Source organism: Neopsephotus bourkii, unplaced genomic scaffold (assembly GCF_033783945.1).
Source record: "Neopsephotus bourkii isolate Nb327-2 ecotype Australia unplaced genomic scaffold, CSIRO-AGI_Nbou_v1 NB_550, whole genome shotgun sequence".
NCBI lineage: Eukaryota > Metazoa > Chordata > Aves > Psittaciformes > Psittacidae > Neopsephotus > Neopsephotus bourkii.
The window spans coordinates 226,046-248,628 of record NW_026901051.1 but is presented as its reverse complement, the minus strand read 5'-3'; the positions used below and the strand labels follow the sequence as shown (position 1 = coordinate 248,628).

The window sequence follows — 22,583 nt, the reverse complement described above, 5'->3', positions numbered from 1 at the left end:
TATCTTTCACTGTTACTCTATTTAAATGTTGATGCAAATACATGTCCTCAGTGTTGCTGTCCTTTGTAACTATGCTGGTACTACCTTCAGAACCAAAAGAGTGAGAAAAGTAGGTTCCAGTTAACCTTTCTACTCCCCAAGACTCAGAGAGAATCACAGAATGGGTTTGGCTGGAAGGGACCTTAAAGATCATCTAGCTCCAGCCCCCTGCCATGGTCAGGAACTCCTCCGAGTAGACCTGGTTGCTCCAGGTCCTGCCCAACCTGGCCTTGAACACTGCCAGGGATGGGGCAGCCACAGCTTCTCTGGGCAACCTGGGCCAGTGTCTCACCACTCTCATAGTGAAGAAATTATTCCTGAAGTCTAATCTAAATCTACCTTCATACGGCCAGAAGTTAAAGCAGGGAGAAAAGTACACATACACAGACAGGTCCTGGCTGCAATAGAAAGTGGCATGTATTATGCCTCCTAAAGCAAGTAACTTGAAAGCAAGTCCATGCTCTGCTGCAGAAATACAGAAACCTTTTTGTTTTCTCCATCCCAGTACAGCTTTTGTGACAGAAACCCCCGCTTCCCAGCATAATCCCACCAGGCTCTGCCTGCTGAGCTGAGAGCACCACTGCTCCCCGCCAGCAGCGCCGCGCCGTGCCGGATGGAGGGATGAATGCATACACGGATGTATGGGCGAGTGGATGGAGGGATGGAGGGACGGACGGATGAATGGGGTCAGGGCCGCGCGGGGCAGCCCGGGGGGGGGGCGGGGGGGCGGGCAGGTGGCGTCGAGGCGGGGCGCGCACGGCGCCGCCCCCGGTCCCTATTGGCGCCGGCCGTGGGGGGCCGCTCCGCGCCGCCCCCCGCTCACAAAGCGGGGCTGCCCGGCGGCAGCGGAGTTGGCGTAGCCATGCAGAGCTGCGGGCGCTGGCTGGGGCGGCTGGCGGCCCGAGGGGCGCCGTGGCACCTGCGGCCGGCGGCGGCGGGGGGAGCTCCGCTGCGCTGGGGCGGCGGCGAGGCGGCGCGGTGCATCGAGCAGCTTCTGCCGCGGCACGATGACTTCTCCCTGCGGCACATCGGGCCGCGGGAGCGGGAAAAGCAGGAGATGCTGCGAGCCGTCGGGGTGCAGGTAGGTGCCCGCACCGCACTGTGCGGGGCGAGGGGTCGCTCCCGGCGCGGGAAGTAACTGCAGCATACGGTCTGCTCTTTTCAGAGCGTCGAGGACCTAATGGATAAAACCATCCCGGCCAGCATCCGACTCCGGAGGCCGCTGAGGATGGACGATCACGTCTGTAAGTAACCGCATGGTTCCGCGTACTCCCGGACCCCCTTCCCCCGCTGCCTCCCGCGGCGCCTTCCGGCAGCCCGCGCCCGCTGGAGGGACTTGGGGTGCACCCCCCGGAGTGCCCCCGCTGAGACGTGTAGTGGACAGACCTCCCCGCGAAAGTGAAGTGCGGGATAAATCTTAAGTAAGCGTAGCAGTACCAGCACCGACACTTCAGTCTTCACAGGCGAACTTGGTAGTAGTTTAGCTGCTGCGCTTCTTACGTTCGTGTCGGAAATCGGTAGGAAAACGTGTGTGGCAGAGAGGGGCTGCGCAAAATCTGCTTTTGAGCTCAACTGCTACAGTGCTTTCACTTTGTCTCAGGAGTTTGATATGGAAGGAAAAAGTGTGGCTAAAAATCGCCCCCTTGGTGTGGACTGTAGCCTCAAATGGGCCACTGTCTTTTGTGGGCTTTTTTGCAGGGTTTCTTTGTTTTTTGTTGTTGAGTTTGTGTAGGTGTTCCTCCTCCTGCCCACCCCCAAATGTGCACATTTTAATAACATTCCAAACTTGTGTCTCTGTATAATGGATACACAGTAGAGTAATGGCTAGGGTTTAGAATCTGTCTGAGGGAGATGCATAAACCTGCAGGAGCACAAAACTTCCGAGCCAGCAATTGTGGCAGTACAGTACTTAAGCAAAACGCTGCAGAAAACTTGAAATGATTTAATGAGGTTTTAGATATTAACATCTTTAAAAGTCAGCAATCGCAGCACGAAACTTCTGTCTCCATAACTGTGATGTTGGTAGTATCTGTGAACATGATGCTGGAAATCCTGTGAGTGAAAGAAATGCTTAACATGCACCGTAGCTAAACAGTTCCACTGAAACTAACAAAGCCCTGGGGCCGTTCAGGTGATGCAGTCAATTGCATCGGTATTAACTTCATATTTGCATCAGGAGTCTGTGCCCGGTTTGCAGGAAGGTTGACCCCTCTTGCTGGTTTTCTTTTCATTGCTCATCCATGCGCTGTAATGTGAGCGTGAGCTTCAGGCCCGCAGCTCCGGTGAGGCTCCTGGCCAGTTCAATCTGGTTACTCCCGAGATGACATCACGGGTGAGAGGCAGCGCCACAGTGAACAGCCAGGAAAACTAGAGCCTGGAAAGACAGATTGTAGCCAGGGGGGATGCAGTGTTGACTGGAAGTTTCTACTTCCAACATGTTTTATTGGTACAGTGGTATTTTATTTCTTGGTAAATCCCCATCCTATTAAAATGGGGATGGGGGTGGTGAAGTGGAATTTAATCACTGCTTTCTGCCTGTATAACTGATGAAAGTATTGCTTGGCATGTTTTCCTACAATTAATGTATTTTAATCAAGGTACTCTCAGACTGATGAATGTTTTTCACTCATCCTCAGAGAAAAAAGCTTTTGAGGTTATTGTATTTTTAAGTGTGTAAGAGGGGTTAAATGTAGATTTTCACTAATTACTTTTTTAAAACCTTTCTGGTGTTTGTTGTTGTTTTATTCTTTCTGTTTTTTTGTTGTTCTTCTTTTCCTTGGTTTTTAAAGTAGATGATAGTTTTGTGAAGTTTCACATTAATAAAAAAACACATAAAAGTGATATAGTACAGTTGGGCATTGAAATATTTGCACATTATTGAAAACTAAACTGGTAATGTCAACCTAAGTCAAAATCCTGATGCAGTTTATGTATTCTCATGCTGATTTGCGTAGCAGTTTTGAAGTGGGTGCCTCCTGCATTGCTGTGCATCAGTTGATGTTCTGTTATGTGGAGGTTCTCACGGTGCAACAGGACCTCATTAGCTAACAGTGTATTTAGCTCATTGGCATTTTGCTCCACTTGCTATGCTGTTCTTGTTCCCTTAGAGTAAACTGTGAAAGAATGTGACTGTGATGCAGTCTCACATTGCATGGCATGCAACAGGGAGTTTTCAAAGGAGATGCTTGCATGAGATACAGAAAACCCTTTTCTGCACAATGCTGCATTTTCTTCTGCAGCCAATGTGATTAACTGTCTTTTGTAATTTAATGTGTAGATTTTTGCCACTAGTTCTCCACTTCATTGATAGCAGAAAATTCAACAGATTATAAAAGTTAAAAGCTTCAGCTTAAAGCTGTGCAACTTCACTTTAAACATCGTGTACCTAGGACATTGTTGTCTGAGTAAAACTTGCTTCCTTGTTAACGTATCATTGGAGAGAACACTGTCTTTCTTCTGATCATCAGTGTGGGATTTCTTATGTGAGTATGGTATATTATTTCTCTGTCATGCTGCTTCTATTAAAGGGAAATGGCAAAACTATGGAAGTTTCATGAGAACTATATTCTAAACAAGTTATTTTTATTTGTATGAAGACAGTTTTGCTCCTACTATCCCCCAAACTCATACATGCAATGAGAGAACAGGGCAAGGCAATTCAAAATATGTTGTTCAACCTATGCATTCACAAAATTTCTAATATGGTAATTCCCAGTGGATTATCTATACACTTCCACTTTTCTGTATAACTTCAGCTAAAGAATGTAATCAGAGTAACTCCAGAGAGCAACTGAATGAATCAGCTGTGCTCAAGCTACTCCTTTGTATTATGAAACACAGTTGAGTTTGTACTGTAGTCTCATTGAAGTCAATGACTACAATTAGAATTAGATATGCATACCCAAAAAACTGTGCACACACCATACATCTGGTTGACTGTCATAGGTCTCTGCTACTGTGTTTGTGGGTTACTTTAAACTTTTATAGCTTTAAGCCTCATCTCTGCTATGTACATTTGGTGTATATCTTCAAATTTTGGTGTGGCAGTAGGAAAGCTTGTTTTGCAATACAGATCTTTCTGTTGTAATGTACAAGTTGTCTAAAAGACAGAAAATTGGTGGCTGTGTGTACACAATAGCTGAATAGCTGTTAAAAAAACAAACAAACAAACAAAACAAAACAAAACAAAAAAAAACCCCAAAAACCCTCCTGTGGTTGCAGCTTATATTTAAGAGCTGTTTTAAATTGTATTGCATATTCCATTACTCATAAATAAAGCCTCTCATTACAGTAGAAGCGCAATCTTTTTGTACGTGTTTTGTTTTTCCTAGATGATTTAGCATAGCCCTACTCTTCAGTGGAAGAATTGGGCTTTATTGCTTCCCTGAAAGGGAATAATACAGTAATAATAATATATGGAAAGAGAAAGCCTCTAGCCTTAACTGGACATTTGTTTTGCTTAGGTATGAACGGAAAAGCCATTTGGTAAATGCTAAGCTTTGCTGGTACAAGTGCATCTGCACTAGAAATGCTTTTTCAAGTTATTAGTGTTCCTGTGTTGGTAAGTTTCTTCCTGTACAGACTTAGTCAATGATGGAGGAGGGGAGTGTAGCTTGTGCTAAGAAGTTTCTGAACTGAGTTGATTCTTTCAGTATGTACTATGACAGAAGTATCTGTGTTCCTTTCCTGACCTAAAAAAAGACATTTGAAAAATGCCTGCTGCTATGAGCCCACACTGACAGTGTTGCAAAGCCACCTGAACATGCCACTGAAAGCCAGTAGGGGTGAAACAGCAAAATGTCCAATAAGTTGCAGTCCTGTACCTCACTAATTCTGGAAGGGGGCTTCTTTTACATTCAGCTTTTTCTGCAGATACAGTTAAGGGGAAATGTTGTTTTGGCATGTAATTTCTGCTCAGTTACTATTTACAACAAGGCTAGGCATTTGTTTGGTACTTAGTTGTAATCAGATGCTACTACAGAGCTTTTTTCCTGCTGTCACAGTAAGTAAACCCGAACAATCAGCTTTTCTTTAGGTATTGAAGGTGCTTTAGCATGTTTGTAGTGATTGACCCACTTCAAGTAAGAGAACAGATCATCTTATGTAAAAGTAATCCTCTTTCTTTTATCCCTGCAAAGCTACTGTCTACCTCAGTTGCAGTTGTCTCTTCAATACTGTTACTGTATGTCCAGCTTTAATAGGTAGGCTTTGTACATACTTATGCTTTTTTTTCAGAAAGCAGAAACAATTTTTTAAATTCAGGATTTAAATTTAAAAATTAGTCTACAAGCTCTGCCATTTCTACATGCTCCCCCCCCCCCCCCCAAATATTCCTAGTTACATTCTCAAATTTTAGAATTTATAATCATTAGTTTATAAAATCTGTGTAAGAACTTCTGCTTGGTCTTAAGTAAGCCAGGCTACAGAGCAAATCAGAGGCTATTGATTTCCATTACTCAAGAAGGCAGCTCTTTATGGGTTGTCTTACTAAAGGCAAGCTGTGATGAACTGCTAGGCAGTATAAAACATAAGGAAAAGAGCCTTCATCCCAGGTCTCTTCAAAGAGACATGCCAAATGCAGAGGTGCGTATCTGAGCTATACTGCTGCTGTTGCCTTCATAGTGACCAAAGGATTGTGAGGAGAAGCAGGAGTGTAAGTAAGTAGTGTGCCCTCTAGCATTTCACCATCCTCACTGAAACTAGTAGTATAACTGTCTTCACAGGTAGCTACCTATATTGTATGCAATAATACTGATATATTCAGTGTTGGGATCTATCAGCACAGCTCTTCTAGGTGGGATGTGGTTCAGCTGTTAAGCTTAACTGCTACCTAAGCTGCCTACAGTCTCACTAGCCTTTTTGCTTTGTGCCTTTAATGAGTTTAGAAACTGGTTTATTTCAGAGAAAATAGCAGCACAAGTTCTTCATGTGGTAGTTTATTAGCTATGTTAGCTGAGAAGTGGCTCTGTAGAAGAACCGTCCACTCAAGCAAACAAAGGAAATTTGTGGGATGTGTTTACTTCAGAAATCACATTTCTAATGCATTTTAGAGTGTGACATTGGGCTAGTGTGCCTACAACTGGATTTGGAGTTAAACAAGCAAATTCGTTACCATTTTCAAAAAGCACTGATGTTTGAATTCTGCAAGAATACAACTCTCTCTTTCTCAGACTGCACCCAAACTGGCCTTCATGAAACCTTTGGATTGCAAGTGGTAGAGGAAGATCTCCTCAGTGTTAAAACTCTTACTTAAAATAAAGAAACAAGTGCACCTGGAATAAACTGTGTGGGAGGAATACTGGAAACCAGAGCTGCCCACCAGTTTAAGAAGCCTTGCCCTGGACAGTGCTGAGATGAAATGTAATAAACACATGACTCTTGAGTCTCCAGAAAAAGTTGCCATTTCCTGAAAACAAGAAATTAATCTTTATACATTAGATCTAACAGTAACACTGAGTAAAAGGCAGAGGAGAAATGAACTTTGAAGTGAGAACTGAAGATCAGTAGAAAAATAACTTTGTGGAAGGTATAATATAACTATGGAAGACATCAATTGAAAACCAGATTTTCCTTTTTAGTTAATCTATACATGGAACACAATAATAGCACTTCAAGTAAAAGGAAGAGGAGAGATCGGTTTTGAAATCAGAGCTGAAGTTACAATATCCTCTTTACAGCTGCAGAAGAAATTCAAATTCCAGAGAATCAAAATTCTCTACCTAGAGAATTATTTGCTACCAGATTCCACAGCATTAACTGTTTTGACTTCATCTATCTTGTTGGAGTAACTTGTGGAGAGAATTAAGTGTTGAGACCCAAGCTATTCTGCACTGGTGATCAGTAGCCTTACATTAATTCCAAAGTCTGCTTTTCCAGCTGCAGTGCAGAATCAACAGAACTTGGTGCAGCTGCCCTAGTACAGCAGTTTCCCAGATCAGACTTTGGTGAGGGGGAATGAAGAAAGACATGCTTCCCTCACCTAGGTGCTTTGGTGTCCAATGTCACCCACATCTGTTGGGTTGGGCATGTGTATCTCCCTGTGTAATGTTAGGCAGCTTACTGACCATCTCTCTGCATCTGCAGATACTAAAGTACTTGGTAAATCTTTCCCTTAGGCAAATGTTGGGTAACTTTGTTCATTGACTACTAGGAACAGGTTGATTGAATGTGATTTTTTGCACAGTTTTCAATACACTGAGAAGTATGTGGAAGTATGACGAAAGACTAAATGATAACTGGGGAGGGAGTGCAAATGCTTTCTGTCTGAGCACTTCAAAAGCATTGTGTTGTAATCCTTCCAAACTCAACTGGCAGACTCATTTAAAAAATAATCTTAAGTGGAATTTCTTAAGATAGAAATACTGTATTTTTTTTAACAGGTGAGGCATACTGAAATAGAACTAAAAGAACTGCTCTGTTTTATAAGCTCCTCAGGGAAGATGCGAGAAAATGAAGTTCTTTAATACTAAGAAATTACTCCTGCGTGCTTGGTTTGAGCCCATTTTGTGCAAATATGGCTTTGTTAGAAACACTGAATCATAGTTGTGGATTGTTGTGGCTTCATTCAGTGATGATTCTGCAAGGTTTAGCTAATAAAAGAGTGCTTTCTGAGATGTATTTTAATGCATGTGCAAAAGACAAAATTGTATATGGCATTAGCACAGAAAGGGCTCCATAAGCCATTTGCCTACTGCTGTTTCTCTCACTTTTATTCCACATTGGCTGAAACCCTGTTATTATTCAGTTGTTGCATTTTCCAGAATTTTGGAAGAATTTAACTTTCCTGGAATATTTTACCAGCTCGTTATTTGATCTTTACCTTTCTTGGTTCATGTTTTATTCTGCTACTGTTTATACTTGCCTCACTGATGCTACGTTTTGTTTTTTTTTTTACACAGGGGTGCATGGCATTTAGTTAAATACTGTAGTTTTCTGAAATAATTTCTTTCAATTAGGTGAAAATGAAGTCCTTGAAACTCTATACAATATTGCAAGCAAGAACAAGATATGGAGATCCTATATAGGCATGGGTTATTACAACTGCTCCATGCCTCAGCCCATTGCACGGAATTTGTTGGAGAATGCAGGATGGTAATGTACCACATTTTCTGTGTAAATGTATTTGTATAAATATACATTTAAATGTATTTGTATAAATATACATTTGAAGTTTGTCTTATGAATGACCACAGGAAAAAATACCCCAAACCTTTTTTTTATACTAGGACTTTCATGTATTGATACTGGTGTGTATATTACTTTGTAGGAACTGTGTTGTTCATGTTCAAGCTAAAGAGAAAAAAGGAGACTTCTGACTTCAAAAGATGTATTTTCTGTAAGATATATAATTAATTTTTGTGATTTCTGTTCACAGCTCCTATTTATTATAAACTAGAAAGAGTATTTGTTTGCTTTAAGGAAGTATACAGGTCTAGCTCCTAAACCAGAGAAATTCTAACTTCTGCCAAAATTTAAACTGCCTCACTCCTCGGTTGGTCTCTGCAATTTTGGGTGAAATTAGTTAAATACTATGCAGTACTTTGATTATGGTTTTCTTAGGAAGAAGTAAGAAGCCTTGAAAATTTTAAAGGCTTTTCTCTTGGTATATACTTCTTGATTTTTTGTTATTTATTTATTTTTTTTTTTAAGCCAGAGGCCTCTAGGAGCTCAAATGAGTATCTATAAAGAATATTCTCGTCTGAACAAATGATTCGCTGGTGCTTAAAAATATATATATAGCAGTACTTGATAATTAGTTTATGAAAAGTCTGAGGATGTTGTTTTCGTCACCCACTTGACATTGCAGGTTCTTGGGGCAAGCAAAAGAATGGCATTTCTGATGGAATTGAATTTGAATGTTACCGGTTTGGCAGTGGGGTTCTTTTTTGTTTGGTTGTGGTTGGTTTGGTTTGGTTTTACTACTTAAAAAGGAAAATATTTTAATGCATTGATTCATAACTTATGAGCAGCATTAATCTAAACAATAATCGCGTTTTGTTTCTTTATGGACTTTTCCAGACAAAGTCACTAAGGTTTGATTTTAAATACTCATTTAGCATTGACATTTCCCTAAAGAGCAGTAATTCAGAAATGATACAACAGAAGAACTAAATTTAATGTGGAGTCTTGCTTTCCAACAGACTGAGGTCCTCTTGATACCCTGCATTGTCTCATTTGATTTAGGAGTTCCCTTATCTCTAGCCTGTAACTCCTTTTTTATGTACCATATTAAAATAATAACTGTAATCTGTATTATTGAGTTATTTTTATTTTAATAAAACCAAGATTTTTATATATATGTATGTATAAAAACCACCAACCAACCAATGAGTCATATTAGTCGGTGTAAAAAGCCATCGTTACTTAGATGCTATATTTTTTGTAATTTGGATTGCCATAAGTAGGTCTATGTATCTGTAGACCTTCAAGTCTATATATTTTTAGACTTGTCTGCTGTATTTGCATCTCAAAATTTTGAACCCTTGAAAAAGATGCACTGTTTGGACTGAAGGAACATATGCAGTACATCTATGCAAAGTTTTATTTGGCCTTATCCTCACCCACTTTTTGCAACATATGGAATCAACAGTGCCACAAAAAAACCCCAAATGCTCTTTTGCAAGAGGCAAAAACAAGAACAGTTAAAAAGTAAGCAGACCAAAATTAACTGTGTATTTTTAAATCCTAAAAAATTACATCATGTTAATGAAACAAGTGGGAGAGTCTGTCCATAAATCTGTTCTTGCAGTGTCCAGTAAAGCCAAACTAGATGGCTAAAAGCTAAAATTCTGGATGGCTAAAGTGAAGGCTAATCAGTTTGCTTGAAGAGGGTGTAGGTGTGTGCTCATGTGTGCAAAAGCAATTTTATGGACTTTAGGGAAGCTATTTGTTTAGGAAATCCAACCTGTACTGAGTGTGTGACCTTTTCATGCGAGCACATTTCACATTGCAGCTCCAAGGGAGCTCCAAGAGCTTATTGTTTCTGATATGTCTCTCACATGGCTCTTAGTTTCTCATCGCATGGCATTCCTGAGAGCAAGGCTTCTATTGGTGTACAATGTAACTTTATAAAAAATTGATTGTGCAAGTCTGTGAAAATGGAAGTGAAGGACTTGATATTATTTAGGACACTTGGACTTACTAGTTAGTTACTTACTAGGAGTTAAACAGCAAAGGGGTGGATTTCAGGAGGAAACTGTTTAGAATAACATTTATTTTCAGCTGAAAATGAGACTACTGACCCACACTGCTTTCTTTAGAAGATTACCACAGAAGTCTTCCCAAATCTCAGATTCTGAAAAAATAAATAATTAAAAAAAATGCTCAACACTGATGGTGTTTCAAAACTCCTAAAACATTTGGACAATGATGTGTAATAGCTTTGTTCACAGTAAAAACTGAATAGCTGAATTACTATGTGGTAAAACTGTGAGGAAAATGCCACTAGTAAGTGCCAGGGAAGTCAGCATTCAGGAATTTCTTGTACTGGTAGCTATAGAAAAGAGTAGGCATACTTTTCGTTTAAGTCTGAATCCCAGTGTAATTACTTCTGTATTCATGAAAGAAGCTATTTCAAAACACTTGCTAGAATTTTTCAGATGACTTTTTTCAAATAATACCTTGAATGAAATTTAGAGAACAAGCAGAGAAATTTCTGTTGTGGACCTGAAATGCTGCAGTTAAAATTCCAGGGACTTGACTTAGTTACAGAAGGTAGAGGATAAGTATCCTTTACTTTTGATACTTGATTTCCTTTTGGTCTTGGTCTCGGGCTGCTAACAATTTCTTGTTCCTATCAATGTGTGACTAATAATTCCATGCTGACATGGGGTGGAAGTCTTACAAGTATTTTTCATACACTACTTAGCTGATATTAGAAAAAATACCTGCCTGCTTTTTTCCAAAGAAATAAATAGCAGGCTAATGTGTAACTTGCTTTATCATTAGAACAGACCAACTCTAAGATGCTGCAGATGGATTTATTTTGGGGCACACTGCCAGTTATGTAACTTTCAGCAGAGAGTCCTGAAGTGTATGAATACCTGCCATCTGTCTGCTGGAACGGATGCATAGTCCTTATTCTGCTGTGCCCCATATTAAGATATTCATTAATTTATTTTCACTTCCAATGTGCTGAGCTCTTTCCCTTCTAGCACACCAAATAAATTCTGTGCCCTGACATGAATATAAATCAAGATGTGAAGAGTTGCGGTTTCAGAACTCAGCTTACCTATAGTCTTCTTATTAACATGCATGTCAACGCAGTGCAGTATTTACTTTGGGGGCTTAAATGGATAAAAATACCTATCAGGCCTTAAAAATCAAGGCAGCCTTTAAAGTCACACTAATACCATGAAACGGAGCATGATGTGGAGGTCTTCAAAGTACAGCTCACTTGATTCCTTTGCCCCAGACATTAAATATGTAAGAATAAAGTACTTGTGCCAAGGACTCCTGCAATCTTTACACTGGTATTGTAACTTGTTAAACTTAGTAGCAACCAGCACTTATCCACAGTGTTCTGAAAATTATGCACAGCGTGCAAAAACCTGATATAAACATTAAGCAGCTGATTTCTACACGGTTACAGAATGGATACAGGAAGCTGTACCAGCAGCTGTAAAGCCTGCCAAATTGGCAGTAAATTCAGTGTTTATGCTTTGAGTTGAAACTGGCATGTCTCCATGCGCTGTCATAAGACTATTCAGCTTTCTCAAACCCATGGGTAAGCTCCTGTTTTAGGAACAGCCTTATAACTGCTCTTCAAAGGTGCATAAGGTGCCAAGCGATGCATCTGGAACTCTACATACAGTATGTCATTTGGGAATTTTACAGGCTAGATGGAGCTGCTTGCAGTTGGATGGCCCTCGTTACACAGCTTTACTCTAATATCTTTCTACACTGCATTATTTATATATGTGCATATTTAAATTAAATACACCTTTTTTCTTATGTTTTGTTTCCATTTTGGCCTTAACAGTCTTAGTTTTCCAGTGCTGTCAGATGTATGAATTTTTTTTTCTGGCTCGTATACACTCATTTTAAGCTCTGCTTGCAGTCTATCCTACTTTAAGTTCATTTCATCTTTTAATTGTCAGGTCTCAAAAACAACACTCTGTATAACTGGAAATCCAAATCAATTCTAGCTCTGCCATTGCAGGAGATGAGTCTTGCAGATGTCTAAAACTGCAAAACATAATTTACAACAAGATAAAAATATTGTGTTGATTATGAATACATTAACATTCTAGAGTTTCAGTGAAAGTATAGCAAAAATCGCCGAAGAAGATAGATTTTGTTTGCTAAAACTTCAGTTTTTACCTCTGAAGAAACCCTACCTGCTTTGTAGTAAGAAAGAAATTAGTCTTAGTCATTGGTATTATTGACTGTACACCTACAAATACTAATCAAGGGCTAGTTCATTGAACAGTGCTTGATAATGGAGTTTCCGGAATCTCTGCATGTGTCCTGGTTTTGGCTGGGATAGAGTTAATTTTCTTCCTAGAAAAAAAAAAAAAAAGTTACATTTGAGGGGAGCAACATTGGTTGCAGCCCAAGACATGGTCTCATTTGTGAACTATGCAGTCAAGTATATGAGGATAAGTAGTTTAGTGTTAGACTTGGCTAAGAAGCAGGAGGAACCTCCAATATTTGGGAAAATTGTCAATATTTACCTTATTTGATGTAAAATTATTGCCTTCTGTCTCTGTACTGAATAGTAAACCTGAGAAATTTGAGTAGATGTATCATTTGAATTGACAGTAAATTCATTAGCATCATATTACACAATGAGTTCACTTACGTTCTTCTTTGTAGCTCTTCATTTCTCCAAGACTTTTATCCTACTTTCTCTTTTGCGTTACTATCTTATTGCTCCTCTTATCTCACTTTATACCACAGGGTTTGCAACTTGTTCTTAAAAAGTCTTTGTTGCTCCTCTGTTGACTTAATGTGTTGAGCTTCCAAATACTTCAGTCTCTCTTTAAAGACTGTACATTCACCACTAAGCATTTTTCAAAAGTCTAGAGCTTGCTACTGCCCTTTCAGGAAACAAACTGTTATTTTCTTCTATTGCTAGAAAACAAAGGCCATGAGTGTTCCCACTTACCACTTGTTTCCTGCTGCTACCCTGAAATGAAACTTGTGTAAATTCTGTCCTAAACCACCATTAAATCCAGTACACAAATTTCCAGCAGGGTGAGGATACTCTGATCTTTGTTCTTGCCCTTCATTCCTGCACCCCTGCTGATTTGTATTTCTGGACTGTCACAATTAATTGTTTCCCCTAGAATGTTGCTTTTTTTCAGGAATTGCTTATATTGCCTCTACTGTTTTGCTCTGCAAATGGCAAGAGGTAAGACTCACACCAGCTTCACTTCCCTTCACTAACACATGAAGGAACTCTCATTTCACAAGAAGTTGTATATTTCTGAGCTTGATTCTGTGAAATGCCAAGTACCTTTCTTCCCATAACAGTGAAGAAAACTTGGCAAGTAAAACGCTTCAGAAGTGGTATTGAAAAATAATGGCAATACCTAGATACGATTGTACTAAGTATTCTCATGTGACATGACTCCATTCTCCCACACTCAGCACCCACCTGCCGTCTCCCCTCCCCGGGATGCACTCATGCCTTTGTTTTAAAAGTAATTTCCTTCTCAAAATGGAGAAATAGATTTCTCCTGTAAAAAGCCAAGTCAATAACAAAAGAAGAAACATTCTCAGGCTTCCATGCCAGTAAAAAATTACACCCATCTAAAAATAACCATTTTATAACAAACTTCTGTGTCACTGAATTATGTTTTATAATCTATTTTTCTTATGACACAGTTCACTTAAGTATCACCATAATTCCGTTACACAATATCTTCCTAGACCAAACTCAAGACTTCTTTTCTTACAGGGTTACCCAGTATACTCCTTACCAACCTGAGGTCTCCCAGGGTAGGCTGGAGAGTCTGCTAAATTATCAGACTATGGTGTGTGACATCACAGGAATGAATGTAGCCAACGCATCTTTGCTGGATGAGGGGACAGCTGCTGCAGAAGCAATGCAATTATGTCACAGGTACTGTTTAAATGTATGGTTAAATCACAGGAGGGAGGAATTTCAGACTTCAGTGTAGGGGTAGATAGGTGAGTGGATTGGAGTGTAGCCTTTTCAGCATGAGCAGATCCCTGAAGAGCTATAGCCCATGTTGCGAAGCTTAAAGAAGTTCTCAGTGCTGATGTGAATCATAGAATCATGGAATGGTTAGGGTTGAAAAGGATCTTCAGATCATCAAGTTCCAACCCCCCCTGCCCTGGGCAGAGACACCTCCAACTAAACCAAGGCTCTATCCAACCTGGCCTTGAACACTGCCAGGGATGGAGCATTCGCAACCTCCCTGGGTAACCTACTCCAGTGCCTCACCACCCTAACAGGAAAGAATTTTCTCCTTATAACCAATCTAAACTTCCCCTGTGTAAGTTTTAACCCGTTACCCCTTGTCCTATCACTACAGTCCCTAATGATGAGTCCCTCCCCAGCATCCCTGTAGGCCCCCTTAAGATACTGGAAGGCTGCTGGGATGTCTCCACGCAGCCTTCTCCAGGCTGAACAGCCCCAACATTCTCAGCCTATCTTCACAGGGGAGGTGCTCCAGTCCCCTGATCATCCTCGTAGCCCTCCTCTGGACTTGTTCCAACAGTTCCATGTCCTTTTTATGTTGAGGACACCAGAACTGCACACAGTACTCCAAGTGAGGTCTCACAAGAGCAGAATAAAGGGGCAGGATCACCTCCTTCGACCTGCTGGTCACACTCCTTTTGATGCAGCCCAGGATAGGGTTGGCTTTCTGGGCTGTGAGCGCACACTGCAGCTGGCTCATGTTCCTTTTCTCATCGACCAACACCCCCAAGTCCTTGTCTGCAGGTCTGCTCTGAATCTCTTCTCTGCCCAACCTGTAGTTGTGCCTGGGGTTGCTCCGACCCAGGTGTAGGACCTTGCATATGTCATGATTAAACTTCATGAGGTTGGCATCAGCCCACCTCACAAGCATGTCAAGGTCCCTCTGGATGGCATTCCTTCCCTCCAGCGTATCAACCGAACCACACAGCTTGGTGTCATCGGCAAACTTGCTGAGGGCGCACTCAATCCCACTGTCCATGTCAGCGACGAAGATGTTGAACAAGACTTGTCCCAACACCGATCCCTGAGGGACACCACTCGTTACTGGTCTCTAGCTGGACATTGAGCCATTGACCACAACTCTTTGTCTGTGGCCATCCAGCCAGTTCTTTATCCACCGAGTGGTCCATCCATCAAATTTGTGTCTCTCCAATTTAGAGACACGGATGTCATGTGGGACAGTGTCGAATGCTTTGCACAAGTCCAGGTAGATGACATCAACTGCTCTACCGCTGTCCATCAGTTAAACTGCTCTACCGCTGTCCATCAGTTCTGTAGCCCCATCATAGAAATCCACCCAATTTGGTCAGGCAGGATTTCCCCTTAGTGAAGCCATGCTGGCTGTCACCAAGCACCTTGTTGTTTTTCATGTGCCTTAGCATGACTTCCAGGAGAGTCTGCTCCAAGATTTTGTCAGGCACAGAGGTGAGACTGACTGGTCTGTAATTCCCTGGGTCATCCATTTTCCCCTTCTTGAAAATGGGGGTTATATTTCCCTTTTTCCAGTTGTCAGGAACTTCACCTGACTGCCATGATTTTTTAAATATGATGGCCAGTGGCTTAGCAACTTCATTTGCCAGCTCCTTCAGGACCTGCAAAGTTTAACACAGACATCTACGGCTTTAAGAAACCTAGGGACCTAGAGATCGAGCATAAGTTTAGAGCAAGGAAGACTTACTCCTGGTGGAGGAAGGTCAGTTTAGAGAATATTTAGGCGAACTGAACATACACAAGGCTGTGGGTGCTGACGTGATGCACCTATGTGTGCTGAGGGAGCTGCCTGATGTCATTGGAAGCCACTATTGTCTCTGAATGGTCATGGAGACTGGGAGGTGTGCCTCAGTCCTGGAGGAAAGCAAACATCAATTCTGTCTTCAAGAAAGCAGGACTGAATGTGTAGGGAACTATCAGCCACACAGCCTTTCCTCGATCCCTCTGAGTTAGTAGAAAAGCTGCTGGTCCTGGAAACCATTTCCAGGCACATGTGAAGGACAAGAAGTGGATCAGGAGTCACCAGCATGGATTCACACAGGGGAAGTTATGCTATGTGTGACCATGTTACTAACTTCTTAGAATTAAACAGATGGCTTGGTAGATGGTGGGAGAGCAGTGGATATTATCTACCCTTTTGGTGTTCCTTAAATCCTTACAGAGCAGCTAGAGAAATATGGGCTGGATGAGGCGAGGGTGGAGTGGGTTGAAAACTGAATGGCTGGGTTTAGAGAGTGGTGCTCAGTGACGTGAAGTGTAGCTGGAGGCCAGTTTTTAATGGTGTACCCCCGGGGCAACACTGGGTCCAAGTAATGATCTTGATAATGGGGAAGAATATCCACAGTAGGCTTGCTGATACTGCAAGACTGGGAGTAGCAGCTGATACACCAGAGGGTTGTGCTGACATCCAGAGGGGCCTTGACAGGCTGGCAAAATGGAGGGACAGGAGCTTCGTGAAGCCCAAAGTGCAAAGTTCTGCATCTGGGGAGGAGTAACCTCAGGTATATGGGGTACATGCTGAGGGCTAGCAGGCTGCAAAACAGCTTTGGAGAAAAGGTCTTTGGGGGTCTTCACGAACACCAAGTCAAACACGAGCCAGCAATGTGCTCTTTGTGGAAAAGGTGGTGAATGTTACCCTGGGCTGCATTAGGAGTGTTGCCAACAGGTCAAGGGAGGTGATCCTTGACCTCTCCTCAGCACTGGTGAGGCGACATATGGAGTACTGTGTCCAGTCTGGGCTTCCCTGTACAAGAGAGACATGGACCTACTGGCAAGAGTGTAGTTGTTCTGCCCGTGGTACCAGCCCAGCTGCTGATACCCAGACACACACCTGCGTCAGCTGCCACCACCACAGACACATGGGCCCCTATGGTGGAGGTTCTGCTCCAGTTGCTGGCACCAACAGCTACTCAATCCAGTTACCCTGGTGCTGCACCTAGATCACAAATCCTCTGTGGTCTGACTCCAGCTGCTGGCACTCAGCCAGCCATACACATGCACACTCACTCCCAGAATGCAGAGTTCCCTCACCCATGACAAAAATCAGAAAGGAATTTAACAAGAAGAGAGGACAGACTGCACCAATTGGTTGCAAATGCAGCAACTATTTATATACGACTGTGTCTGTTTACCCCCTTACCCCTCTGTTTTCCTACACTTGTTCCTCACCGTATCGCTATTCCCCTGAACATCTCATAATAAACCTTTGTAATCCCAAACCACATTTCTCCTGCATCCTATAATGTCTTTCCCCGAGGGACATGCCTAGAAAATGTGTCTGTTTGGATTAATTAATTTGAGTTCAAACCTGCCCTGGGGCCTCTGTTCTCCCCTGTGCTTGTGGAGATGGGTCTTTGATGGGTTGATGTCTACTGTGATAGGCTGGGGAGCTGCAGAAACGGGGTTATTTGGTCCCCTGCTGCCATCGCCTCTCTGTGGGGATGCAGAGGAGCATAACCTAATGGTTTGTGGCATGAATCTTTTGTGTCCATAAGCACTGAAGATGTGAACTCTTTTTTCCACTAGTGGTTAAAAGGATCTTTAAAAACCGACGAAGTATGTCAGTCGTAAGTTGCTAAAAGCAACTTAGCCTAGAAGCTGTTCCTGTTATATCCAAATTTACTGTCAGGGATCTATATTGCAACAACATGTGAAGGAGATCTGAGAATCAGATGAATCCTGAGAGAAGATTGAAGGTCACTTTAGGACTGTATATCAGGAAGGAGTTTACTCAGCAGAGACTATGTTGTAACTGTTCAGTTGTCCAAAGCATCAGTCTGCATAAAATCATGTTCACCAGACAAAACTAGGCAATTGTCTTAGTCTCCATCTTGATACTTTGATGGCTCATGTTACGTTATCCAGGGCAACACTGAAAATCTGTATTAAAGACCGCAGTTGTATTCCTTTAAAAGAGTGTGTGTATGTGGAGGCATTCTTACAGGCTTCATAAGCTGGCTCCTTGTTCTGTTTCATAGTCTGTTCTTCATTTTCATCATGTAACAATCTCATTTCAGTGTCTGAAATGAAACTTACTATTTTAAATGGACCAGAAACTTCATTCAGTCTTACACGTAATTTGGTTATGGTAGCTAATATTAACAACTGCTTCTTAACTTAGGAAAACTCACTTTTAGAAAATGAATTAACTTTATTTCCATGCAAACCAATAATTTTTTGGTATGTAACACTTTTTCTTTTTTCCCTTTTTAACAGGCACAACAAAAGAAGGAAGTTCTATGTAGATACCCGATGCCACCCTCAAACCATAGCAGTGGTCCAAACTAGAGCAAAGTAATGTTTTCTCCATTTTCCACTGTATATCTTCACTTACATGAAATCATTTGTCATCTGTGCCTCTTTACTATATACCTAATATATTTAGAAAATTTCTCAGTGCTTAGTGCTGCAAAGCAGGTTCAATTCTTAGTATTGTTAAAGAAAAGGTTGTATGTGAGTCCAGGAAAAAGTCATATTAAGTATCACTCCAAGGCAGGAAGTGTTTTGAACATGTTGTCTTCTGCATGTTTTTGTTTTCCAGTTATACGGGTGTTATTACTGAGCTCAAATTACCCCATGAAATGGATTTCAGTGGAAAGGATGTTAGTGGAGTATTGTTTCAGTATCCAGACACTGAAGGGAAGGTGGAAGACTTCTCTGAACTTGTTGAAAGAGCTCATCGTAATGGGGTAAAGTAGCTTTTACTGGTCTCACAGATTTCAATCTGATGTATCAAACAGCCATATTCTTAGAAACATTTACGTGAGATACCATCTAAAGTATTACTCTTCTGTTCTGTACAGTTCCATACAGTTCCATTACTCTTCTGTTCCGTACAGAACCATAGCACTTCAGCTCTGTGCTTGTGATGTGGAACTGTTTGAAGTCCAAAATTAGCTGCCATGCAAACACCATACCTTCAGAAAAGAGGCTAACTGCTTTGTGTACTTCTGTTCCCAGGCTCTCACCTGCTGCGCTACAGATCTTCTAGCTCTCTGTATTCTGAAGCCTCCTGGGGAGTTTGGGGTAGATGTTGTCCTGGGTAACTCTCAGAGGTTTGGTGTGCCACTCTGCTATGGTGGACCTCATGCAGCATTCTTTGCTGTCAAGGAAAATCTAGTGAGAATGATGCCGGGCAGAATGGTGGGTGTTACAAGGTAAGTGTTCCCTTCACCTTCACCTTTGGGGGAAATCGAAATGAAACACAATATGACATACTGTGCATATTTTAGCATGCTAGAAACCTTACAAAAGGACCTGATTTGATGCTTGGATTGGCCAGGGCCCTTTCAGTTACCTTGTACAGCCTTGCTGGACAGGTTAATTTTGTTTACAAATTCACCATGCTCTTACTTCATACCATTAGAAAAGATGCTGCCTTTTCAGTGCTTGTTCAAATTAAGTTCTGGATAATTATTCAGTTAAAACAGATGCAATAATCTGTGGCATTTTAAGGCAAATACCAAGTTTTGGTGTTGTATGCTTAGAAAACTCACTTTGTGCTCTACTGGACCAGACACATTTGCCAGCCATGATATAAATTCAAGTCTAGAGGCTTTAGTCTCACTCTCTGATATCACAGCTGTCCTGGCTTAGGCTTTGCTCTCTCCAGTCTCTAAAGATAGATAACTAGTTTCAGGTTAGCATGTATAGAGTCCAATGTCTTAAATTACTGTAATTTTAAAGTAACAGAAGCAAAATTTTCACTTGTGATTTAGAGATGCAAATGGAAAGGAAGTGTACCGACTTGCTTTGCAAACACGAGAGCAGCATATCAGGAGGGATAAAGCTACCAGCAACATTTGCACAGCACAGGTAATGTATTGTGCTCTATTTTCAGCAGTAGAAAGTGTCAAGTTAAACCACAAGATTATAGTCCTAACATCACTGTAATTTACATTAGCTTTATTTTTGGAAGTTTTTCCTAGAAAGATCGAGAACATTGAAATATTCTGCTCTTTGTGCATTTGAGTCCCTCAAAAAATGGAACCGTGCTTGAAAAATAGGGTATTAACATCTGTTTCCTTTAATAAAGACTTTAGCCCTGAATTTGAGCAGTGTCCTGAGTCTAAATGTGTCACAGGTTGAACACCACTGAGTAGTGCTGTGTTTGTTATGAATGAGACAGATTTCTTGGTAAAATGGAGGAGACTTACAATGATCTGAAATTGCCCACTCAAGGGAAAAAAAACAAAACAAAAACAACAAAAACCCATTCTTAAATTCTAAGCCTACATCTTCAAATTGTCACAACTGATATTTATATCTATGAGATTTGATGCAAACATATAACGTCACCAGAAAGCTATCTTCCCAGGAAAATACCATGGTTAAGTAATTATCCAAAACAGTTATCTTCAGCACGAACTCCACAGACCTTCAGCCAGACAAGTTAATAATTTTTTCTGTCAATGCTTTGCTCATGAGTTTACTGTTGTGCCAGATTTTGAGGAGGGATTATTAATATTAAAATTAGCTTAGTTATTTAGTATTCATGAGCTATTCCATAAGTATTTAATGCTAATCCTAAACAATGAGTTTCCCATGAGACTGGCTTTACTTGAGAGTCTTTAAACTTCTTTGTTGCAGTGGCTGAATTTAAATTGATGTTAATTGCTGGCACAGTTGCATTTCAAACGGCATTGAATTTAGAATCAGTGCTTAAAGTTTCATGAAAGTATTTTGCCTTTCCTGCCTTTTAGCTTGGCCACACTTAAGCAAGTATAACACCAACTAAGAATATGTGGTTGTCCTTGGGTGCTAAAGAAAATTTCCAGTAAACTAACATGAAGTAATCTTTTATAATCATAATAGTAACAATAATAATAATAATAATAACAATGTTCTAAACTGTATTTGGATGGTAGGCTCTTCTGGCTAACATGGCAGCCATGTTTGGTGTATACCATGGGTCTGATGGCTTAAGGCATATTGCAATACGGGTACACAATGCTACTCTAATCTTGGCTGAAGGTGAGTAATGTTAGCAGAAACTCTTCTTAAATCCTTATACATTCTTAAATAGTACCTCTTCTTACAAGTTTCTTTTTGCCAGCTAATGTGTATTCTCTCAACACTAGAGAGAACTTTTTAAAACAAAATTCACAGCTAATGTTTTTGTGTACTTCGAGTAAAGATGTCCAAGAATTAGGTATCTGCGTGATATAAGTTTGCAAGCATTACTTCTGTTCCCTTGAGAAACTAACAGATGACGACAGTCTTTAGATGATAAGCTTCAATGCAGTTTTCCAGCTGCAAGCTCATTAGTTTGCTTACCGGGCCATCCTAATTTACACACAGAAATCTGCACAGAGTATTGATAACATAGCAAAAAAACCCAGTGAGTTAGATTAAAGAAATATGAACATTTCATTAAGTTGGGTGGAGTATCATAGCTGCTAAGAATACTGAAATTCCAAAGTTTGATAGCTGATCAAAAGCACAGAACCTGTAGCAGAAAATGATGATTGGAACTGGACTATGTGGTCTGGTAGTTTTTGTTGCTGGTATGACTATCATTTCTGTCAGAAGGAATTACACAGAACCAGAATACTGGAGTTGAGGAATGATTGCCACAATTATCCATGCTTTGTTTGCCAGCTTAACTGGAAGACTTTTTGCTGCTGTGAAAAAAACTTGGACTTTAAACTTTATTATGCAAGCTCCATGATAGTTAATATCCATTTATATAATAATATTATTTTACAGACTTGTGATTTTGTCCTTATTGTATTTATATACTAATTCTGCTACTATATATATTACAAAGGTGATGTATAAGAAGGATCTTCACTGGATTCAATCTGCATTATTAATTAGGTCTGAATCTGATTTAGATGCATTGCACACACAGTGATATTTCACTAAAAATCTGGCAATTTTGTTGCCCTGCGCACAAGGAGAATATTTTGGTTTATTATGTAAAAGCATTCACTTATGAGATTGATGGTGTTGATATGCAAGTCCTGTGTAAGCAATACAGTATGCAGCTAATAGAATTAACTTACTGTTTCTTATAGGTCTCAGGCGAGCTGGTCATAAACTGCATCATGATCTGTTCTTTGATACCTTGATGATCACGTGTGGATGCCCAGTCAAAGAGGTTTTGGACAGGGCAGCTCTTAGAAAGATAAATTTTCGGATTTATAGTGATGGCAGAGTAAGCAACTCCCTAAATCTTTCAGGAATTTTGTAGTATTACTTTTTCTGCATAAAGCCTCTGGTGATTACATGTGCTAAACAGAACAAAATTATTTAAAACATCCTGTAATTTGCTCAGATATGTCAGTCATTTAGAGAATGAAGAATTTTGGTGATGTACTGAATTTCCAGCAATAATCATTGTATTTTTATTTTATTTTATGCCTATTTAAAAGGTTCTGTA

The 22,583-nt window shown here is 40.7% G+C and overlaps 1 protein-coding gene across 1 annotated transcript in view; it reads left to right on the top strand.

Annotated features, from left to right (window-relative positions):
* The first annotated feature begins 876 nt into the window (after positions 1-876).
* Positions 877-22,583, top strand: part of GLDC (glycine decarboxylase) — a 42,678-nt gene continuing 20,971 nt past the window's right edge. The window contains exons 1-10 of the mRNA XM_061351086.1: positions 877-1,120; positions 1,205-1,283; positions 7,995-8,130; positions 13,943-14,107; positions 18,416-18,493; positions 18,741-18,888; positions 19,160-19,356; positions 19,918-20,014; positions 21,067-21,172; positions 22,219-22,358. Coding sequence (XP_061207070.1) covers positions 902-1,120; positions 1,205-1,283; positions 7,995-8,130; positions 13,943-14,107; positions 18,416-18,493; positions 18,741-18,888; positions 19,160-19,356; positions 19,918-20,014; positions 21,067-21,172; positions 22,219-22,358 — 1,365 coding nt within the window. The 5' untranslated portion in view covers positions 877-901. The remainder of the gene's footprint in view (positions 1,121-1,204; positions 1,284-7,994; positions 8,131-13,942; positions 14,108-18,415; positions 18,494-18,740; positions 18,889-19,159; positions 19,357-19,917; positions 20,015-21,066; positions 21,173-22,218; positions 22,359-22,583) is intronic.